At 43.9% G+C, this 19,754-nt stretch overlaps 1 protein-coding gene across 4 annotated transcripts in view; it reads left to right on the forward strand.

The window, feature by feature from the left end:
* Window positions 1–8,485: 8,485 nt before the first annotated feature.
* Window positions 8,486–19,754, forward strand: part of MAP1A (microtubule associated protein 1A) — a 56,417-nt gene continuing 45,148 nt past the window's right edge. For 2 of the 4 annotated variants that reach the window (XM_068203375.1, XM_068203377.1), the window contains exons 1-2: window positions 8,486–8,650; window positions 13,093–13,194. In XM_068203375.1, the coding sequence (XP_068059476.1) occupies window positions 8,503–8,650; window positions 13,093–13,194 (250 nt within the window). In that variant the 5' untranslated portion in view covers window positions 8,486–8,502. Of the gene's footprint in view, window positions 8,651–12,830; window positions 12,911–13,092; window positions 13,195–19,754 lie in introns of all 4 variants that reach the window. The other 2 variants (XM_068203378.1, XM_068203376.1) reach the window with 2 other exon arrangements.

Raw genomic sequence — 19,754 nt, forward strand, 5'->3', positions numbered from 1 at the left:
GGGGGGGGGCCCGGACCCAGCGGGACGGGGGCAGAGATCGCCCCGGAGCGGCGCCGCCCGCTCGGCCTCTCCGCGAGAGCTCCGGAGAGACAAAGAGCCTCGCGTCTTCCGTCCGCGGAGCTCGCTCGAGGGCGAATGCACCGACCTGTGGCACATGGCGGGCCAGGGGGCGGCGGAGGTCCGGACCGGGTGCCGCGTTCGGGCCGGGAACTGTCTGCCCAGTGCCCTCCCGATCCCCTTTTCATCTGAGGTACAAAACAGACCCGTGCTAGGGATCCCGCACGGACCGAGCATCGCGTACCCCGGACAGCCACCATCGGGTACGTCCTTTCTTGGGTACCACAGGAGAGTGAAATCCTGTTAATTTCCCTGTGTTTATAGGACCAAACGGTTATCAAAGAAGCCTTGCGCATAATTGTGACAGTATTGTTGTCTTTCCAGCATTCACCTTCTTGCCTAAAAAATAGTGAGTTTGAATAGCGTAATTTAAATCTACGTTTGCAAGTTCTGTTTTTTAGTTCTGCAACTCTCTGTATTTTATAGATGAGAATTCTGTATATTTTATTTAAAAATCTTTTGTAGAACCAAAGCCACAGAATCAGAAAAAATGGTACCTTGCCTGACAGAAACTCTTATTACACAACGTTATAGATAAAAGCTTGTACATAGCAAAACACTGTAAATATGAGTATGTTAAAAATTTTGTGTGTAATGTGAAATCCAAGTTTGCACATACATGTTAAGAATATTTAAAAGACTACAAATATTTGCAATTGCTACACAGGAGGGATCCGTTAGTGGCTGGTTGTTCAAATCCCAGAAGATGCTCCAGCATGTATATTAATTTGTATTATTGAAATGTTGTTTTTTTCAGCAGTGTTAATAGTTGCCTTACAAAATTCACAGCGGATAATGAAGACTAGAAACAGTAAACGTGCTAGTCACTTTCTCAAAATTCCTTTCAAATTCTTGAAAACTTTGATAACAAATCCTGAGACAAATTAGGTTTGTATCTGGAAGACAAGGAGAGGAGTTAAGAGCCGACATAGATCTCTAAAGACAAGGGGCATAACAATGATCTGCTATCTTATGTCAGAGCAACAGGACATAAGTGGCAGAATAACAACTTTACTCTCGTAAGACTTTTAGCAGTATCTATATGGGATTCTCATAAGCAAACTAGGGAAGCATAGTGGTGATGAAGTTTCAATAAGGTAAGTAAAAAACTTGTTTGGTATAGAAAGTAATAATCCTCAGTTCAAAACAAGTACATTTAAGTGAGGGTTCAAATGTCAGTGTGCTGTTCCTAGTCCACTGTTTTCTTTAATCACTTTGGTCACAAAATAAGTACACTTATTAATCCACAAGCAATCTGAAATTGAGAGGGACTAGAAGTACTAGAAGAAAGTTTTTTTTAAATAGTCTGGAAAATGCAGGAGGGGTCTGCTGGGCTGTATGGTATTTCTGCAAAATAAAGCAATGGGGGCAATAAAGCAATTGACAAACTGAGTCAATGTCATTCTGCTGCCACAAAAAAAAAAAAAAAAAAAAAAAAAAAAAAAAAAAAAAGAGCAAACAGTAAGCATTATACTTGTGTGCAGTATGCAGACCTTAGATGCATGAAGTAATTCTTGTACTCTCCACTGGCACGGCCTAAGCTAAGTCCTGCATCTAGTGAGAAGATGGCAAAAGATTTGGCTACCATCATATTCTCCATATAGAAAAAATAGTTGATGGCAAATAATTTGTTTCTCAATAATATTCACAGTTTAGAGGACAACTGAATTTGCTTTCATGAACTGCAAGTAGGTGTAAATTAAAGACTAAACAGAAATAAGCAAAAATATTTGAAAAGTAAGCCTAAAGAAGTTCTAAAAATCATGCCATTTCTAACATTTGGGGTTTTTTTAAGTAGAAACAAATGGATATAGTTGATCTTGGTCTGAAATGGGAAGTTGGACTCCATCATCTCCAGAATCTCCTTCCAATCTTGTTTTCTTTCAATTCAGTACTTTTACATGAACAAGAATAGGACAAAATTGAAAGCTCAGTCAAGGTGGTCAAATTTGTAAATGTCAAATCTGTGTGTGTTTTAAAGCTGATTGCCCATTATTTGTGTCGAATTTGTAATCTCACTTTTTCCAGCTTTATTATGTTATGAGAATAAATGCTTTCTTTATAATATACATGTCTTCATTTAAGTATTTTTCCTCAGCTGGTAGATTGCCTTTTTTCTGAGTCTAATTATAAACTACAAACAGGGCATGGCTACCATTGTCTAAGAAAGAATAAAAGAGCAAAATGAATCTTTGCTTCCTTTTGCTTCAAACAAAACGTGTCCAACATCAGACTTCCAGTGAATGAAGGTGTGGTGACTGTCTGATTTTTCATATTTGGAGGATTTTTCCAAATTTCTTATATCTTACAGAATTTGCAATAGTGAGCTGATGCTGTAGTTGATTTTTATCCAAAAACTCCTTTCCAGTGCAGACCACTAACTATGGAAACCAATAAGCAGGACTGCTATTTCTCATTCTCATTTCTTGCACTTTGAATCTGGTTCTCCATGTCCCAATGCAGCCCCAGGCCCCATCTTCAAAACTGGACAGTATTCCTAGAAAAAGGACCAAATTCCAGATCCTGATTTCAAATGAGAATTACTTACAACAAACAAAGACACCCAGCAAGATAAGCTAAGCTTGCTAAAAGACTAAGGATGCTACTTGTCTTTGCAAAACTAGCTTTATGTTTTGTGCTGTGTATTGCAATTATTGCGATGCAGACGCATTTAAAAGCTACCCGGCCAATTTCCGTATGCACTATTCTCTGCGCTATGACTTTGGGAACAAATACTGCCTGGCGTTCATCGCTCTCGGGGGCCGTGAGTGCAGAGGCCCGGCGTGCTACCGATGGGTGAGTCACCACGAGCAGCCGGCACGACACCCCAGTCGCCGGGGAGAGCGGAAGCGACCGCCGCCTTCCGCCCTCGCTCCCGGTCACGGCGCGGAGCTCCTCTGAGCGTCCCGTCCCGCTCTGCCGGGGCGCCCCGATCGCAGCGGCCGCGGCCCCGCCGTCCCCCGAGTCGCCGCGGCCGGGGCTGCCCAGACGGCGCCTGCGCCGCCCCAGTGCTCCCGGGCCCCGCCGCGGGGCTGCCCGCTCTCCCTACGGCACTCCGCGGGGAAATCGAACGCGGGTGATGAAGACGGCGGCGGCCAGGCCCGGCCCACCCCCTTTAGCTGCTCCGGGCCGACAAACAAGACTGATGCTACCCAGCTGACATCAGGAGGGCGCCGCCGGTGGGACCAGCCCGCCTCCCGCCCCGCCTCCCGCCCCGCCTCCCGCCCCGCCTCCCGCCCCGCCTCCCGCCCCGCCTCCCGCCCCGCCTCCCGCCCCGCCTCCCGCCCCGCCTCCCGCCCCGCCTCCCGCCCCGCCTCCCGCCCCGCCTCCCGCCCCGCCTCCCGCCCCGCCTCCCGCCCCGCCTCCCGCCCCGCCTCCCGCCCCGCCTCCCGCCCCGCCTCCCGCCCCGCCTCCCGCCCCGCCTCCCGCCCCGCCTCCCGCCCCGCCTCCCGCCCCGCCTCCCGCCCCGCCTCCCGCCCCGCCTCCCGCCCCGCCTCCCGCCCCGCCTCCCGCCCCGCCTCCCGCCCCGCCTCCCGCCCCGCCTCCCGCCCCGCCTCCCGCCCCGCCTCCCGCCCCGCCTCCCGCCCCGCCTCCCGCCCCGCCTCCCGCCCCGCCTCCCGCCCCGCCACCGCCCCCCGGCACCGCCCCCCGGCACCGCCCCTGACGTGCTCCTGCTCCCTCAGGCAACGACTCTTACCGGTAACGCAGGCATGTGCGTCCTTAATCTGTGGAAGGCTGACCACACGAAAGTGTTCACTGCATGAATGCCACAACGAGAAAGCTAAGATACTCGATGATGCCAGGCGGGGCTTTGATTGCCAGACCAAATTAACTTCTCAAGAGTTCGCTTTATTTACGTGCGTATCACTTTCTCTAAACAATAGCAACCTATTCAATTGCACAAAATACACCACGAAATACTGCAATTGAGTTATTTCATTACAAGCCGGGATCGTGCAGTTTGTCTGCACCTTTTTCTGGAGAAATGTTGAAATCAGTGCTTGACTTCACTGAGCAGAAGAAGTTGTGAAAGACATGCACAATTATGGTGAAAAGTGTGACATTATCATTTCTTTTCACTGTTCGCAGTAAGGCTGCGGGCAAGCTACACAGTTTAGTCTGCAAAAAACTTTCGGTAATGTTCGATTTTTTAGACTTGTACTCTGCCTGACCATTTCAGCTATATTATTTTGACTTATTTTAGTTATGTGGAAAAATGAAACAAAGAGGTACGGATTCTCGCCAGTTTGTATTTAGTACTTAATTGATTAAAAATCACCTTGGCTTCAAAGAAGGACTGCCATAAAAGTATGAATTAGTACCTTTCAAAGTCTGATAAACATGTCTTTTAATTCCAAAGCTCTGAGTCACTTGACACAATGACCATATCTGATAATTTCATTGGCCCTTATATCCTGGCCTTGATCAGAGCTTTGTTCCAAATTGCACAGGAGATAGTGTCTTGCCACACTTTCTGTAAGATAAAAATGGAAGGAATAGGAATACTACTCTGATTACCCATGGGATTAAAGAGAAGCAAAAATGTGGTTTGGTCAAACTGAAAGGCTTGGCCCTCTGTTTCTCTATCTTACAATACATTCTGGAAGTGTCAGTATAAACAACCATAAGACTCCATCTGTACATAAAAGTATTATCAGTGCTGGGTTCTTCTGCTCCACGTAGGGATGGCTGTGTTCACCACAGGAGAGATCAAGACCTGAATAAAGTCCCTTTAGGTAGTCTCCTGATTTTTCTCTGCATCTTAGAAATGTCCCAGCCAAAATGATACTATATTTCCCCACCGTTAAAGGCATTATCCTCACTTGGGTACTGTCACAGGTCTCTGATTCCCTGAAGTACTTTTATTCACTTGGAAATTTTTAGCTGGGAAGCACAGGAAGTAATCATTCCAGGCTTTAGGACTGAGGAATTGAAATAGTGTAGATTGTTCTTCTCACAATATTATGAAAATCCTTTTTACGCTATTTTGATCCTACTTTCGAAATTTCCTTTTATAAAGGTCATTTACCTGTGACTCGTCCTTCAGTAAAGTAATCCTTTACTCTGCTTTTGCCACTCTCCTTCTGTGGTGTTTGTCAGGACCTCTAATATCTGCATTCAGCACAGTCAGCTTTTGATTTTCATGGGGGTGCCAGCTATTGCTGCAGTGCATGAAAGCAGAAGATTACGCCATCATTTCTATATGGGTCTATTACATGGTTCTGGAGTGTAAATTTACAGGGAGGAAACGAGGAACTCAGTAAACGGAAATACCTAATTTCACTGTCTCATGCAGTGCACACACACTTAGGACTCAAGCCTTTTCTACTGCAATTCCACCATGACCACAGACATGTCTGATTCACATTAGAAAGCAACAGAAATATCATCATTCTATTGATTGATGGTACAGTAGAAGAATGCAAATGGACCACATCACCAGAATTAATGTTTTAATTGTAAAGTCTTCCCACGAGCTTCTAGTCTCTGTGTTTGGATATTCTTTTCAAGCTTTCACTCCAGTTTGCATGTCTCCTGTTTCATTTCTCCTTGGCAGAAAGCCAGCTGGAAGAGCATCTCTGCACTGCAGTGAAAAGCTGCGGCTCTGGAAAGCTACCATGTCAAAAACAAGCAGCAAGTACTAAGACTGAATCACCAGAAAACAGGAGGTACTTCTATCAGCTGGTATGAAAGTATCTGAATATTTTTCACCTTCATGTCTTGTTGTCATCTTTTCCCTCCCTGATCTACAATCCTACTGTCATGATAGAATTTAATGTGCACTAGCATTTATTTTCAGGTTTACTATTTTATTCACTTATTTACCTGTTCATTGCAGTCCTCTAAAACTAAATGATTGCTGCCATGCAGGTTACAACACACAGAAATGAATGAAACCCTTTTGATATACTAATTCTCCCTGTTTACAAGGTTTAGTTCATAAAGTTCATAGCCTGTGGTGTCATCATAGTTTAATGTGAAAAAGACCTATTGCATCATCTCCTAATTTATCTGCGGAGAACTAGACCACCTTTTGATTTATGATTTTAATTTGAGAAAACTCCATAAGCTAGTAACATCAACTGTAGCCTGCTGAGATAATTATTTTATATTTTTCTCCCTTTCTGTGTTTTTTTTTCCTGACTATCTTTTGTCAGAGTCCTGTTGAAATAGAGATTTTTGGAATTCACCTAAGTTAACAAAATTAATCAAATATTTATATTTTAGCTTGTAGGGTTATGTGTTGAATTTTAACCTTTTACTTAAGAAACCTTTGCTATGATTCAAAGGGCATAAGAAAATGCAAATTTCTGAAGATTCTTGCATAAAAGAACAATACCCAGGGATGCAAAGAACCCAGATAAAGAAGCCCCTCTGTCTCTAAGCCTATCAAGACTGACAGACGTTCACAGATAAGCACTGAAGGACCGAAAGCGCACGCGCAGAGAGGAAAAGTTCAAAAGTTCAGTAATGAGGAAGACTAAAATCTTCAGCCTCAGAAGACCCCCGAGACCCCCGTGCAACCACCACAGCAAACCACGCGTGCCCAGAAGGGCGTGGGCCTGTTTAGCATGAGAGGCGAGGCCAGGCGGGGCCAGGGGTTGAATATGCCTGGTAAAGTTGTGTAATGTGTTGCATATGGAACACCTTTGGGAATAAAGGTGTGGGTCCGACTGAGGCTCGGGGCACACGTTTTTAGAGAACTATCTCACTTGTGCTGGGTGCTGACATACATACCCACTTCATAACTACCCCAGGTTGTGAAGTCTATTTATTTATTCCGCATATCGCTTCACTGTGACACTATAGATTCATATATGCTTGCCAAAGTGCCAACTTTCTGAACCTTATGAGGTTTCAACTGCAGTCTTGGTGGGTACAAAAGAATGAAAGAGGGCAGGATGCTGTTTCTAAACTATAGCTCACCTGTGGAAATCCTGCACACTGCAGGGCAGAACCTGACACTGTTTTTAGGAAACACTGCCTATTATTGCTGACTTGTGTCATTTAATAATAGCTGGGTTGCTTTTCTACCCAACTGCATCAGCACAGGGTGGTCCTTCCTTTTCTGTCAGAAAAGACATGGATTTTTCTACCTGAAACTGCTTTTTGGTGGCTCTCCCTTGTTCAGCCTGTAGAAGTCTCATACTCTGGGGTTGCTCAGCTTTTGCACATAGCATCATAGGATCGCCAAGGTTGGAAGAGACCTTCAAGATCATCCAGTCCAACCATCCACCCAGCACTACCACTGTAACCCCTAAAACACTAAACCACATCATTCAGTCACAGATCCAGGCACCTCTTGAACACTGCCGGGGTGGTTACTCCACCAGTTCCCTGGGCAACCTGTTCCAATGCCTGGCCACTCTGACAGTGGAAACAATTTTTCTAATATCTAATCCAGTTCTCTTATGTCTCAGCTTAAGGCCATCTGCATTGAATTTCTTTTCAGCAGTAGCTGGCCAGAACTGTGAGAAACTTGGGCCCAAAGTTATGGCCTCTCTGGTCACACCAGACAGTAAGAACTGCTGCATACACCATGGCCTGCCAGTACAGCCATGGACAGCTCACATCAGCTTTGCACTGGCAGCTAGCAAAGTTCAGATTGTTCTTGTAGCTCATGGGTCTGGAACCCAGGAAATCCCATTTATCCCTGGAGAGCATTACACTTACATTTAATTGAACAGAAGGAAGAACCACCAGGAAGGGACCTGCTCATGGGCAAGCAATAGAGGAGAGAGAAGGAAGGTGAATGACAATACCAAGCCTTGGAGTCTTTAGAACTGCTGTCTTCAATGGTTTTATTGTGGGTATAGGAACAACTCAACACCAAGCATATAAAAAATCTCCGTGGATTTCTGTATTCAAGTAACTAAATTCTAAACTAAACTATAAACCAACACCCCTTTGCCCCGATTTGTTTTTTCAAAGGTCTGAGCCCCGCTCACGGTTTTGAGCATCCGAGCTGGTCGCTGTACCGCTCTGTCCATCTTGACGGAAAGAACTAAGACCTCGCACCCTAGAGCCGGCGGGAGCTCACCGGCAGTCGCCGTGCCGGCACGACCTGCCTTGGGCGGGCACCCCGCGTGCGGCAGGTACGGACGGAGACAGCAGCAGGCTCCCGCCGCCGGGGCTGCGCGGCTGCGGCGGGGCCGCGCGGGGCCGCGGGGCGGAGCGGGCGAGCCCGCGGGAGGGGCGGGGCTCGGCGTGGGCCCGCGGGCGGGGCGGGGCGCGAGCTGGGGCGGGGCCCGGATGGGCAGACCACGCCCCCTCCCGCAGCAGTGCAGGACCACGTGCCAGCTCGGCCAATCAGGGCGGGCGCCAGGGCGCTTTAAGAGCCGCGCGCCAGTGACCGCGCGCTGCAGCAGCGGCCGCGGCGTTGCCATGGAGACGGCGGCTGGGCCGGTCGCCATGGACACGGCGGCGCCGCCGCCGCCGCCGCCGGGTGGTGGGCGGCACGCGCTGCTTGCCGTGATCGGGGAGATCGGGACGGAGCCGGAGCGGGGCGCGCTGCGCAGCGCCCTGGAGCGCGGTGAGGAGTGGGGCCGCGGCGGAGGGTCCCGGGCGAGGCGGACGCGCTCCCTGCCCCTGAGAGTCGCGGAACTGCGCGCCTGCCGCGTCGTCCCTGCCGCCGCCTGGGACGAGGCGGAGCTGCCGGTGCCCTTCCCGCCCTGCGGCACCGCCGTCCCGCCGCAGGGCTTCATCCGACTCCTCCCGGAGGACGGCGGCGGAGGCCTCCGGGCGGTGGCTGCGGGAAGGGTCGAGGCGCTGTCGGGACCGCGGGGCGGAGGCCGGGGCTGAAGCCGTGGGGTCCCGCAGGGGCCCGGGCGGAGGGCGAGGCCGGGCGGGGCTCGGATCCTCGGCGCAGTGCGGGGCCGGTCTCTGCGGCATCCGTTTTTTCTCCCCTGATCATTGCTTTATATGCATTAGTGTCATGTAGCTAACGCAGTTTTTGAACGTCTTAAAGCTTAAAGACATTTCGTGGTTCTCTTTCCCCTCAGTCTTTTTTTTTATTAGTAGTTTGGTAGATTGCATCTTATTTCCATCTTACCCCAAAATTCTGTCTTGATGGAGGAATTGTCTTGCTGGACTGTTCACTGTGGTCCCAGGGACAGCTGTGAACAGTGGTCTGTTAGAGTATGGCTTCTCCCTGTCTATGGAGCAGCCGCATGGACCAGAGAGAGGGAGGACTAGTCACACAGTGGCCTGTTTCAGGAATGACACAATGCAGGATAGGCCTGCCGTAACATTTTCCTACTCTGTTAGCCATATTTTAGTAACATCCAGAGGTCTTGGCAATGAATTAGTCTTTGTATATTAGATGCTGTGTTGTTTAGCAGTAGGGGGGAAGGAGGTGCGGAGATGATAGTTCTTCCCTTGTGGCAGTTTCTTGGAGTTTCTGACCAAAAGACAAAGGAGAGCTGATCAACTACATCAGGACCTTAAGGGAATCCTTGTTCTAATAAGCAGTTAGTACTCCTTTGAGAAATAAAGTAACAACCTTCTGACTCACCTTCACTCTTCCCCTCAACTCCCCACTTCCAAGGCACGTTGGTTTGAAATAACAGTCATAACTATTGGCCAAACTGTGTTATTCAGAGATAATTCTGTGACTTTTTTTCCCCCAAGCATCAGCATTACTGAAGAACAGATGGACAGTGCATTTATTTAAGAAAAGGGTGGGTGTAAAAATGTCAAATATTGTCCAACTTCTTCACTTCAGCATATTTTCCAGCTATCTCTGTTGGCTGACCTCTTTGTTCATGAGGAGTGTTTCATTCCCTTTTTCAAGGGATGGCTTTAGTTCAGGAGTGGTAGATCTGATAATGACCATCTGGCCTCTGAAAGACCTTCTTTGAAGGGGCCACTCTTGCTTCCTGTACAGCAGGATGATCATCTTCACTTGGCACTTCACTGAACTGGTGTGCCAACCTACATCCTTATCCATTGTCTGAATCTTTGAAATGACAGATCAGATTGTGAACTAAAGGATTTCACTCAAATTCTGCAGTCACATGCCAGTAACCTGAGAATTCCCACTGCAGAGGAAAAACATGATGTTTGCAATATAAATTGTAACTGCCACAGTAGAAATAAGTTCTACAGTTGGCCTTCTCTGACTAGAAACCTGGTGAAATTCTGCCAAATGTAAACACTTTCATTTGCATGAGAGGGAGCCATTTCAGCAGTAAGTTACTGGCAGTAGAAGTGAATCACTCAGAGCTGGAAACCTGGATTTCAGTCTTTCCTCATGGAAACATGGAAACATGGAATAGGACTTCCAGCAAGTTAGAGTTTTCTCCACTATGAAACGGGAGGATGACCTCTTCTTAAAATGGACCAATATTTGCAAATTGAAAGATATGAAAAATAAGAATAGTTAAAATGACAGCAATCTTGAGACCTGTCAATAGTCAGCATATTATGATGTTGTAGACAGCTGCACTCTTGATTCAGGGAGTTCAAGAAATGTAGAAATGACGATTCGTACTTAAGTGTTAGCTGCTGTAGAGGGCTCATGTGAAGGTAGAACAAGCTGCTGAGCAGTGAATATGCAAAGGATGAAAAAGCTAGGGTTTCTTTTGTGTCCTGTTGGCTGTGGCACCCTGTCTGCATTAAAAAAAAAAAATTTTTTTTTTTTACAGTCGATAAATCTCTTGCCCCAGCTGCCATAAAAAGTATGTTTTTCCAGACTTCTTTCTATACCTTGGTTCAGAAAAATGCAATAGTGGCTACAGGGCATTATAGAAACTTGCTCATTTCCAGGTATAGAGCTTTGTAGGCTGTGACATTGTGATATCTGAACAACATTTTTTCCAAAATACTGTCTGATAAATGCTAGTTTTATTTTTCTGTTACTGTGTTACTTTTGTCCAATTTTGAAATAATATCCATAAGACTAGGTCTAGTACTGGGGAGAAAGGCCAAATCTTTTAAGCTAATTACCTCAGCAGGAAAGAAAACATTCACAAGGGCATAAAGAATGAGATGGAAAACTGATGAGTCACATGGTCCCTTATCTAGGCTTTACATTTGCAAAGAGCTTGAATATTTACCTTTATTGTGGTATAGTCTGCACTCTCATGGTAGAGGATTCTAATCAGCAAGGCTTATGTGCAATGAAGTGATAAATTGGAATTGTGGCAGATTTGTAGAGATTACGAGTAAATTCAGACTACCTGTAGGGAAGAAAATGTTGAATAAATTGTTGCAAATATGAGAACAAGTGAGATAATTCCACTCTTCCCTTTCTTGCTCTGAAAGAGCACCTATTCTTTCTGCATCCTAGAGGATGTAGCAGTACCTCAAATAGCACTTATTGCTGCAGTAGGACACGATGACCATGACACAGCAGCTAGTCAGCAGGATTTGCCCGGCAGAGTGCCACCTTGTTCCTGTCCAGGTCAGAATGCTCATAATTACTGCATTAAGATTCTCTTATACTGGACATTTGGTTAAACAATTATGCTGTCTTGGAGTGTAGGAGAGGAATACACTTTGTCCATCTTCTTGCTCTGTGTGTTTTGTTTGTTCGTATCCTGTGTCCAAATTGAAAGGCATTGTGCTGGTAAGTTGTTTGGTTTTCTGTTTTTTTTTTTTTCTTTTTTTTTCCCCGAAGCTCAGATGATTTAGTGAGGAGTTTTTGTGCAGTCTGAAGTGAATACTGTCAGTAAATAAGCATAAATAAGCTTTGTTACTCCACTGTGTCAGCTGTCACCAGAAAAAGAAACCAAGCACAAAGGTTTTTTTAGCTGCTGTAGATTCTATAGGCCTTGAGACTACTGACCTGCGTGATGCAATGATTATTGTGTCTTAGTATGTGTAGAAAAGCTGGAGCGTGCATCCTTGAGGATCCTCTCCCACCAGTGGTCAGCAAAAGCTGTTGTACAACATGGAGAGCTAGAACTGCAGTAAAAGGGAATAACATCTCCATGGAAAATTAACATGGTTACCTTGAAAGAAAGTAGATAATAGATGCAATACAACTTTTATGCATTTTATGCAACTTTTATGTCTTTTATGCAAGAGAGATGGTGAAAGAACTCTCAGTGAGGACTCCATCAATAAATACTGGAGCTGAAATTCTTGTTTCAGTTAACCTTAGAAGTCTGTGGCATTGGCCTTCAACATCTGAACATCAGCAGGCATTAGCGCCAGATGCTGGAGTAGGGATTTGTAGTGATATCCTGCTTTGGTTCATTGTGGCACAGTGTAGAGTCACACCATCTAGGAAAGGCTGCTCCCTACTGGGATGTGAAAATCTGTGGTCTGTAGTGTTTGGTGTCCTCCAGAATGTACACCTGCTCAAATTGAGGTCTGAAGGTGACGTCCTCTGTATGGCTTGGTGCTACTTGCTCTGGGAGCAGAAGCACCATCCTGCTGTGATATGAAGGCAACTAGCTGGCAAAGATTATAAAGATTAAAGAACAGACTCAAATGGACTCAGTAGGATCTCAGTGTCTTTGAAGGACTGATTAGGCAGAGTGAGTTGGAGGAGTGGAGGGCTTTTGTGGCTTGGAGGATGCATAGGCTATAAGGGCAAAGAAGCTGATGTCTCTGAGCTTTGCAGTAGCATAACCACATGGTAGCCCATCTGTACTGGTGATGAGTGCTGGAGAGTGCAGATGTAAAACTAACATAATGTATTTGTTTGGTTAGGGGGTAGTGTAATTCATTTGGCCTCATCTCTTGTTGGTTTCCCTTGCATGAAGTCCAAGTTGAATGGAGACTTGCTTACTGCATGTCCTTCATGGAACACTTCATTTCTTCAGAAAGAAATGTCTTATGCAAGGTAAGTATCTTATGGTCCTCTGCCTCTGAAGACCTTCTCCATCCTAAGTATGCTCATCTAGTAGAGCATCCCTGGTCTTTGGGTGTCCTGCTTACCTTTCTTTCTCTGCTTCTGTTTCTGGAGTAGATGTAATGACAAGGACAGCTTACTTTTTTCTTTTTTTTTTTTTTTTTTTTTTTCAGGAATTCGTTCCTGGAACATTAATACTCTATACTGTGATCTGAATCGTCAACTGCAGCTCTTTGTAAATCGACATCTGGCTCAGTTTTCTTCTGAAGTCAAAGGTCAGCTTTTTGGTTTATATGCATTAACTTTTAACTCTTGTTTTGGGTCTGGAAAAAAACCCAAACCAACAACAAAGAATAAAACTGTTTGTGATTCAATTCGCAACTTGTTTGCCCAGGATTCTGCAGAGCTGAATGAGAAAGGAAAACAATCTTAATGGTATGTTGGATGCAATACATTTACCTTAAAATTACAGATCTTACTACTGAGACTAGAGTTGAATAGAAATATGTGCTGCTTTAAAGCCTATTAAACTAATTAGAAGTTAGAATTCATCTATCTGTCTATCTTCTGTATCTTATTCAGATGGCACAAAATAGTTTACTTTGTAAGCTATTTATTATCGATCGCTTCCTCTGAGGTTTTAGAATATGTTTTCATATGCACAAAAGGCGTTACAAATAGTGTGTAAGAGTAGCCAAATGACCGTTTGGATTTGTCTTTTTGAAGCTCCCTTTCCTGAGAACAATGAATAAAAGCATTATAAAAATGGCACCAACCATTAGAAATTGGGCTTGCTTAGCTTGTGAAAAGCTTGAACTCTGTTTGTAATACTTTTATGTGACTTATGTTAAGTTAGCATAATAGGCACAGATGACACTTGCAAAACCAAGTTTATATAGGACCATCTTATAGTTCACTGTATGTTTTACACTCTTGTCAAAGCTTATGAATTTTTCCTATTGGGGAAGCTGTTTTCCTAATGGACAGCTGTGAAAGAAATTACCTGGACTCTTCACAAATGTGCCACTGACTGAGAGGTCTCACCTTCTCTGTGACTTTTTAACATGGGGTTGGAAATTCTTCCTCCTTGCAAGATGGTGTGTGCATGTGTGTACACTTATGGGATTAAAAAATAAGTATGAATCATATAATTTGAAACACTCAGCAGATATATCTCAATTAGAAGTAGCTGCAACAGGGCCTATAGTATAAATAGACTAGAGCACTAATAAGTTACCATAACATTTGCCCAAGAATTCTTCTAAGTCAGAGTTGAAACATCTGGATCACTATTAGCAAAATATATCCTACTCACTTCCCTAGTGTAGTCCCTGAGGAGCAAGGGATGATGAATGTGGTAGTAGTCTATGAAGAGGTTTCTGTGATGGAGCTGGGGAACTGCAAGTCTGTTAACCAACTGTCAGGCCTATTGAGCTAAACAGCAGCAACTACAATATAAGGCAGGATTAGTGACTATCTGGGAAGAGTCACCATTGGTTCTGCAAAGGGAAGTTCTGCTTTTCAAATGTCTGGTAGTTCTTCAAAGAGATCAGCAAACATGTAGATGAGTGGTTTAGTCCACTAAGCGAAAATATTTAGAGAATCTCGGTCTATGAAGTCTGTTTAAGAAAGCCTATTGGCCACAGAATTAGGGGCCAGGCTTTGGTATGCAGAAGCTACTGACAGAAGGATGGGTAAACAGAAGTTCTGATATAAACTGTGCATGTGAACATGTGGTCCTGAACTGAAAGCTTGAAGCTTAACCTGGTGTCAGTCATGCTGCCACTCTTCTTTAGAGCCTTCATTTACACACCTACAGAATTTCCTGTGGGACTATACATTCCAGCTAGCTCTGCATAGTATCTGTTTGCTCCAGTATATCTTTTGGGAAAGGAAAAGCATAGCTGCCTCTCAGCAGCTTCTGCTTCTGATATGCTTAGCAGTAGAGATTTGAGAGATTCTGGTCTGGGGATCTAGTAGACATGGATTGGCCTTTGGACCAAACTATAGGGGCTCCTTGGTTTGTGGCAAGTGTGTGCATATGGCACACACAATTTCTCTAATAAATCTCCCTGGCAGCACTTAAGGCGAGAACAGCCAGACAGAGAAAGGCTTTGGGATTATGGGGGTCTAAAAAGAAGCTTTGCCTCAAGTTAGATACTTGCACATATCCTGTCTGGACCCATGTTTATTTAGTAAGCATGGATCTTGAAGTGCAGCAAGATGATCTGTCCGAGGCAAAAGGAGTGTGTGTGAGAATAATGGCTATAATTTAAAATGTGTTAAGCAGCTCTATGGGACTGTGGAGAATGACAGTCTGTACAGGAAGATTGTGCAGGAGATAGTGGATCTTGAATGCTGAAAAGCTTAAATTGAGGATTTATGCTATAATCCCAGGATTTACTTGATGGTGGTAGATGTTGCATGCAAGACAGGTTTCTCAGTGACAGCAGTAAGCTATGGTTATGGCATGGTTTGTGGGGAGGAAGTGGGAAAGACTGCTACAAGAGAAATTTTAGGTCACAACTGATAATACAATCTAGAAGAAGCTCAAAATGTGAACTAGGAACACAGTCTTGTCTGCATTCCATATGTACTATGAGATAATACCCTTTGGAATATAGCTTCAGTTTTAAATGCTGTTTTAACTTTGCAGTTTCTGCTTAAGCCGCTATTTTTACTGACTACTTTGATGGTAAAGAATCTTTATAGTTTTAATTTTTTTTTAAACTTTTGCTGCAACTTGCTGCAAATTCATTGCTATATATCCTGTAACAGCCCCGTGAAAGTGTTGTTTATCACTGTTCTCCAGATGAACATACATAAAACTAGAGCTTTTTTATTGTTATTTGGATCTACACTTTATTTACCCTCTTGTTCCTACTATGGGGAAAGGAAAGAGTGCCTGCAACTGGTTTTCCTCTTAGCATTCATAGCTTGGTGCTAGCTTCTCTGCACAGAAGGCTGTGCTAGAGCTCTCCTGAAATCTCTTCCAGCTAATGTTGTTTTGATTCCATACTACTTGAAAGATCCCAGTCTGGCTTGTGTAGGGAACATGTACCTCCACACTGGTATGCTGAGTAAGATATCTGAAGGTTAAAACTATTTTTTTCAGAGGTGCATTAATTGGAGAATATAATTCCCTTAGAGGCTGATGTTTGCAGTCTGATTAAGGAGAAGTCAGCTGTAGCACAGCAGTTACTGTAAAGTCAGAGTAGTTGTTTGTTTCTCACTTGACAGATTTGTAGTAACCAGTAAATGTTTGACACCACTGGCAAGAAACAAAAGATGGAGACTGGTAACACAATAAGAAAAGCAGTCTACCAGAATATTCCAAGACTTTCCTGTTTGGAGTTTCCAATTTGTAACTTGGTTACAATAGTTATTTCCAACCTGTATTTGTAGGATGTTAATGCATAGTGTTTGCAGCTGAAATTAAAATGTATCTGCAGTGTTCTGTGGGAACGGAGATGGCACAGCTATCCCTCAGACAAGATTTTATTCTGCTTAAAGATGATGAGGAACAAGTGAGTCTCAAATGCAGAACAATCAAGAAGAGAAAAGCTCATGGCAGAGCTTGTAATAGTAAAGTGAGACTGAATGCATCTTATGGAAGTTAATTTATTGTTGGGCTTTTGAGTTTCTTTTTTCCCCACACTGACTTGCTGGCTGTCCTCTGAGTACCACAGACAACATGGCCCTTGCTGTAGGGGTAATCTCACAGCAGAATTCACAGGTTATGAATGGAAGGCACAGCAAGAAATCAAGTGTGGATGTATTTGGAGATTCTGGAAGCTAGTAAATTGTCTGAAGGAAGGAGAGTGTGACATGGGGAGAAAAAATGAACAGAAGTGTGCCCTCCTGTATGCTAAGGGCAGCCCCAGGTGTACTTCTGCACAGCTCTTGGTTGCCACTGGCTGCCAAAGTAGTTTAAGATTATGGGCAGTGTCTCTTTGCACTGGATGTTGAGTTCTTTAAAACCAGGAAGGAATGTCTCTTTCAAATAAAAAATGACATGGTTTGATGTGAAATGCTTAAATAATTCTTTCTTAGCACAAGGGAAGTATGCTTTATGATATCTGTTAATTTTGATGTTCAGAGAAAACCACTTTTTCTGAAAACAGTTAACTCCATGATTATTAGCAGCTGCTTTCAGTCTGACTAGGGGGGGTTTAAATAACTCAACAACCATCCCAGTGGTCTTTTCTCTCAGGTTGTACTTTGTGTTGTCCTTCACAAAAACTTTTTAAAAATAACTAATGACATAATTGAAAATCAAGCTACTAAAAACACCAGGCAGGTTGAATTTGATGGAACAAATTCTTGAAATAATCAAATATTGATGATATATTTTCTTGCCTCTGTAAAAGGAATATGAGAAATATTAAACACTTTCAAGTATTAGCTTGCATTTTCCTTTGCAAACATAATGTTTTACACTGAAAGCCATCAGTAACAGTTGAATAACTAGCTGCCTTGTCAGCAGATGGCCTTCAGGCTCTGAAGCCTTTCATATTCAGCCTAACACTCGTTCTTCACATCCTACCCATGCCTTTGTTTTACACTTTGTGCCAGTTGAGGATAAAGATATATCTGCCACAGCTCCCTGAGAATGTGGCAAAGTTGTGTTACAGTTCCTGAAGGCAGCTGTGTTTTGGATGAGCACTTCTAGAAGGCTTTTAACTCAGACTAGGAGAAGAATGTGGTTTTACTGCCATTCTGCTGGAACATACAGACAGCTACAAAGAGGATGGAGGCTTTCCCTTCACAAGGGGCAGTGAGTGCAAGTTGCATTGGAAGAGTATTGAAGTCAGGTAAGAATTTTTTTTTTTTTTTTTTTTTACTGTGAGAAAAATCAGTCACAGGGAAAAACCTCCCAGGGACATGGTAGAGCCCCATCATTGAAGGTTTTCAAGATGTAATTGGACAGCATGCTAGATGTATAATCTCTGTTTTGTTTCCCATTAAGTTGAACTAGATCATCTTTTGAAGCCCCTTCAAACCTTGGCTGTTCTGTGCTTCTGTGTACTCAGCTTTGCAACAGTGAAAGGACAGGGACTTTTAGTCCTGGCACAAACCAGGTTGTTAAGTTACAAATCTAATAAGAAGAGAAGGCAAGTGCACAAGTCCACCATGTACATCTTTATCTCAAAGTCTGGATTTGATCTTCCTTTTGCATTAATATTCCATAGGTCAATATTTTTCCTTGTGAAAGTGATTCAATTTCTTCATGGAACTTGGAATGGCTTGGAGTGTCAGGTTGTGCCATATGCTTTTTCCTACTGCACTGCTTAGTTGGTCATCAGTGGTGAGTCTCAAGTGCATGACAGTAAAAAAAACTGCCTTGTTTATTCAAATTATAGCTTCAAGAGAGTACAGATGATAAATTTCTGTGTTCAAGCAAAAGCTGTTCTAGACAGAAGGCAAAAAATCTAATTTTCATTAGCAATTGATCACAGTGAAAGTGTATGCTCCCCACAGCTGTGGCCTGTTGCTAGAGAGATTTCTGTAACATAGGTCATTGAATGATGGATTTTGTTGACTCTTGGCTGTTTAAATGAAAGTACTGCTATATCCTAAATTTGCATGTTCAGGTAGCAAAAAAAGTCAGTGGCTAACACTACTTTTTTTTTTTTCCCCCCACAGATGCAACAATGATTATTTGGACTTTTGATGCTATTTCTGGTCCTTGAGCAATTAATTGTCTTGTACCATTTGTCTGCCAACATACTTTTGACCAGAGAAATACAAAAGCAAGCACTTGTCAGCTTCTGTGCTTCCTCCTTGTGTGCTTGAGGGCTGTATTTACTTTCATAGTAACCACACAGAGCATGACCTCAAAGATCCCATGAGTTGCAGTCTACTAAAATAGCTCCCCAGGCTGTAAGCACAGCCCATGTTTCTTGTTGGTACATGTGGCTGCAATAATCCCAATCTTTCCAGATGATTCCTGTCACAAACATCCTTAGATTTTTCTCCCGGATAACTGGTAAGGAATATCTCTGTGTGACTTGCAAGCGCCCCTACGATCTACCAGTTAGACATACTTTAATCAGTCACTCCTGTGTTCTGTAGGAATACATCTTCTCTAAGGCTGCTCTATGTTAGGGTGGGTATTGGTACTGGTTCAAGCCAAAGGTACATGCAGCACAGCGACAAAAAAAATAGATGCATGGGCAGAAGTGTAAGATGAGTACATAAAATACTCCTTCCTTGTACTATCCTGGTTCATATCTCTTTCCAGCTCATGGAGAGGTGTGTTTTCTACCTGTTTAGTAACAGTACTTTTCAACTTCCACAAAGTTTTTCAGTTTTTCCCTGGAAGTAGAGCAAGCAAGGAATAGAATGGTTCATTGACCTGTCACAGGAAGAAACCTGCAACCGTACCTTATTTGCTTGGATTCTTACTCCTGCCTTGTCTCATTTTGATATACCTTCCTATATTGGAGAATCCTGTCCAATCTGGTTGTTATAGGTCTGGCATATTTGCCTGCTCATGATTTCTCCAGATTGCAGAGGCCAGACTTACCTAATGGTTCCTTATAGGGAATCTATCTCAGATATTTCGGTTCTTATTTTATATTAATGCCTTCCAGATCTACCTCTCTGGGGTGCTGGGAATAGAAGTATGTAGTGTTCAAAGTGGGGTAGAGCTATGCATTTACACAGTGGCACAAGGTTTTTTTTTCTTCCTTTCCCAATTTCTGGCATATCTATTGCTCTCTGCTGCTGAGCAGTGAGCTGACTCATGAATAGAACTGAGCTTATAACCTCAAGAAACTGCAGTGTTAAGAGTTAGCTCTGGTTAGCAATAGTTAGTGTAACTTTATATGTG

This window comes from Anomalospiza imberbis, chromosome 13 (assembly GCF_031753505.1).
Source record: "Anomalospiza imberbis isolate Cuckoo-Finch-1a 21T00152 chromosome 13, ASM3175350v1, whole genome shotgun sequence".
NCBI classification, from domain to species: Eukaryota; Metazoa; Chordata; class Aves; order Passeriformes; family Viduidae; genus Anomalospiza; species Anomalospiza imberbis.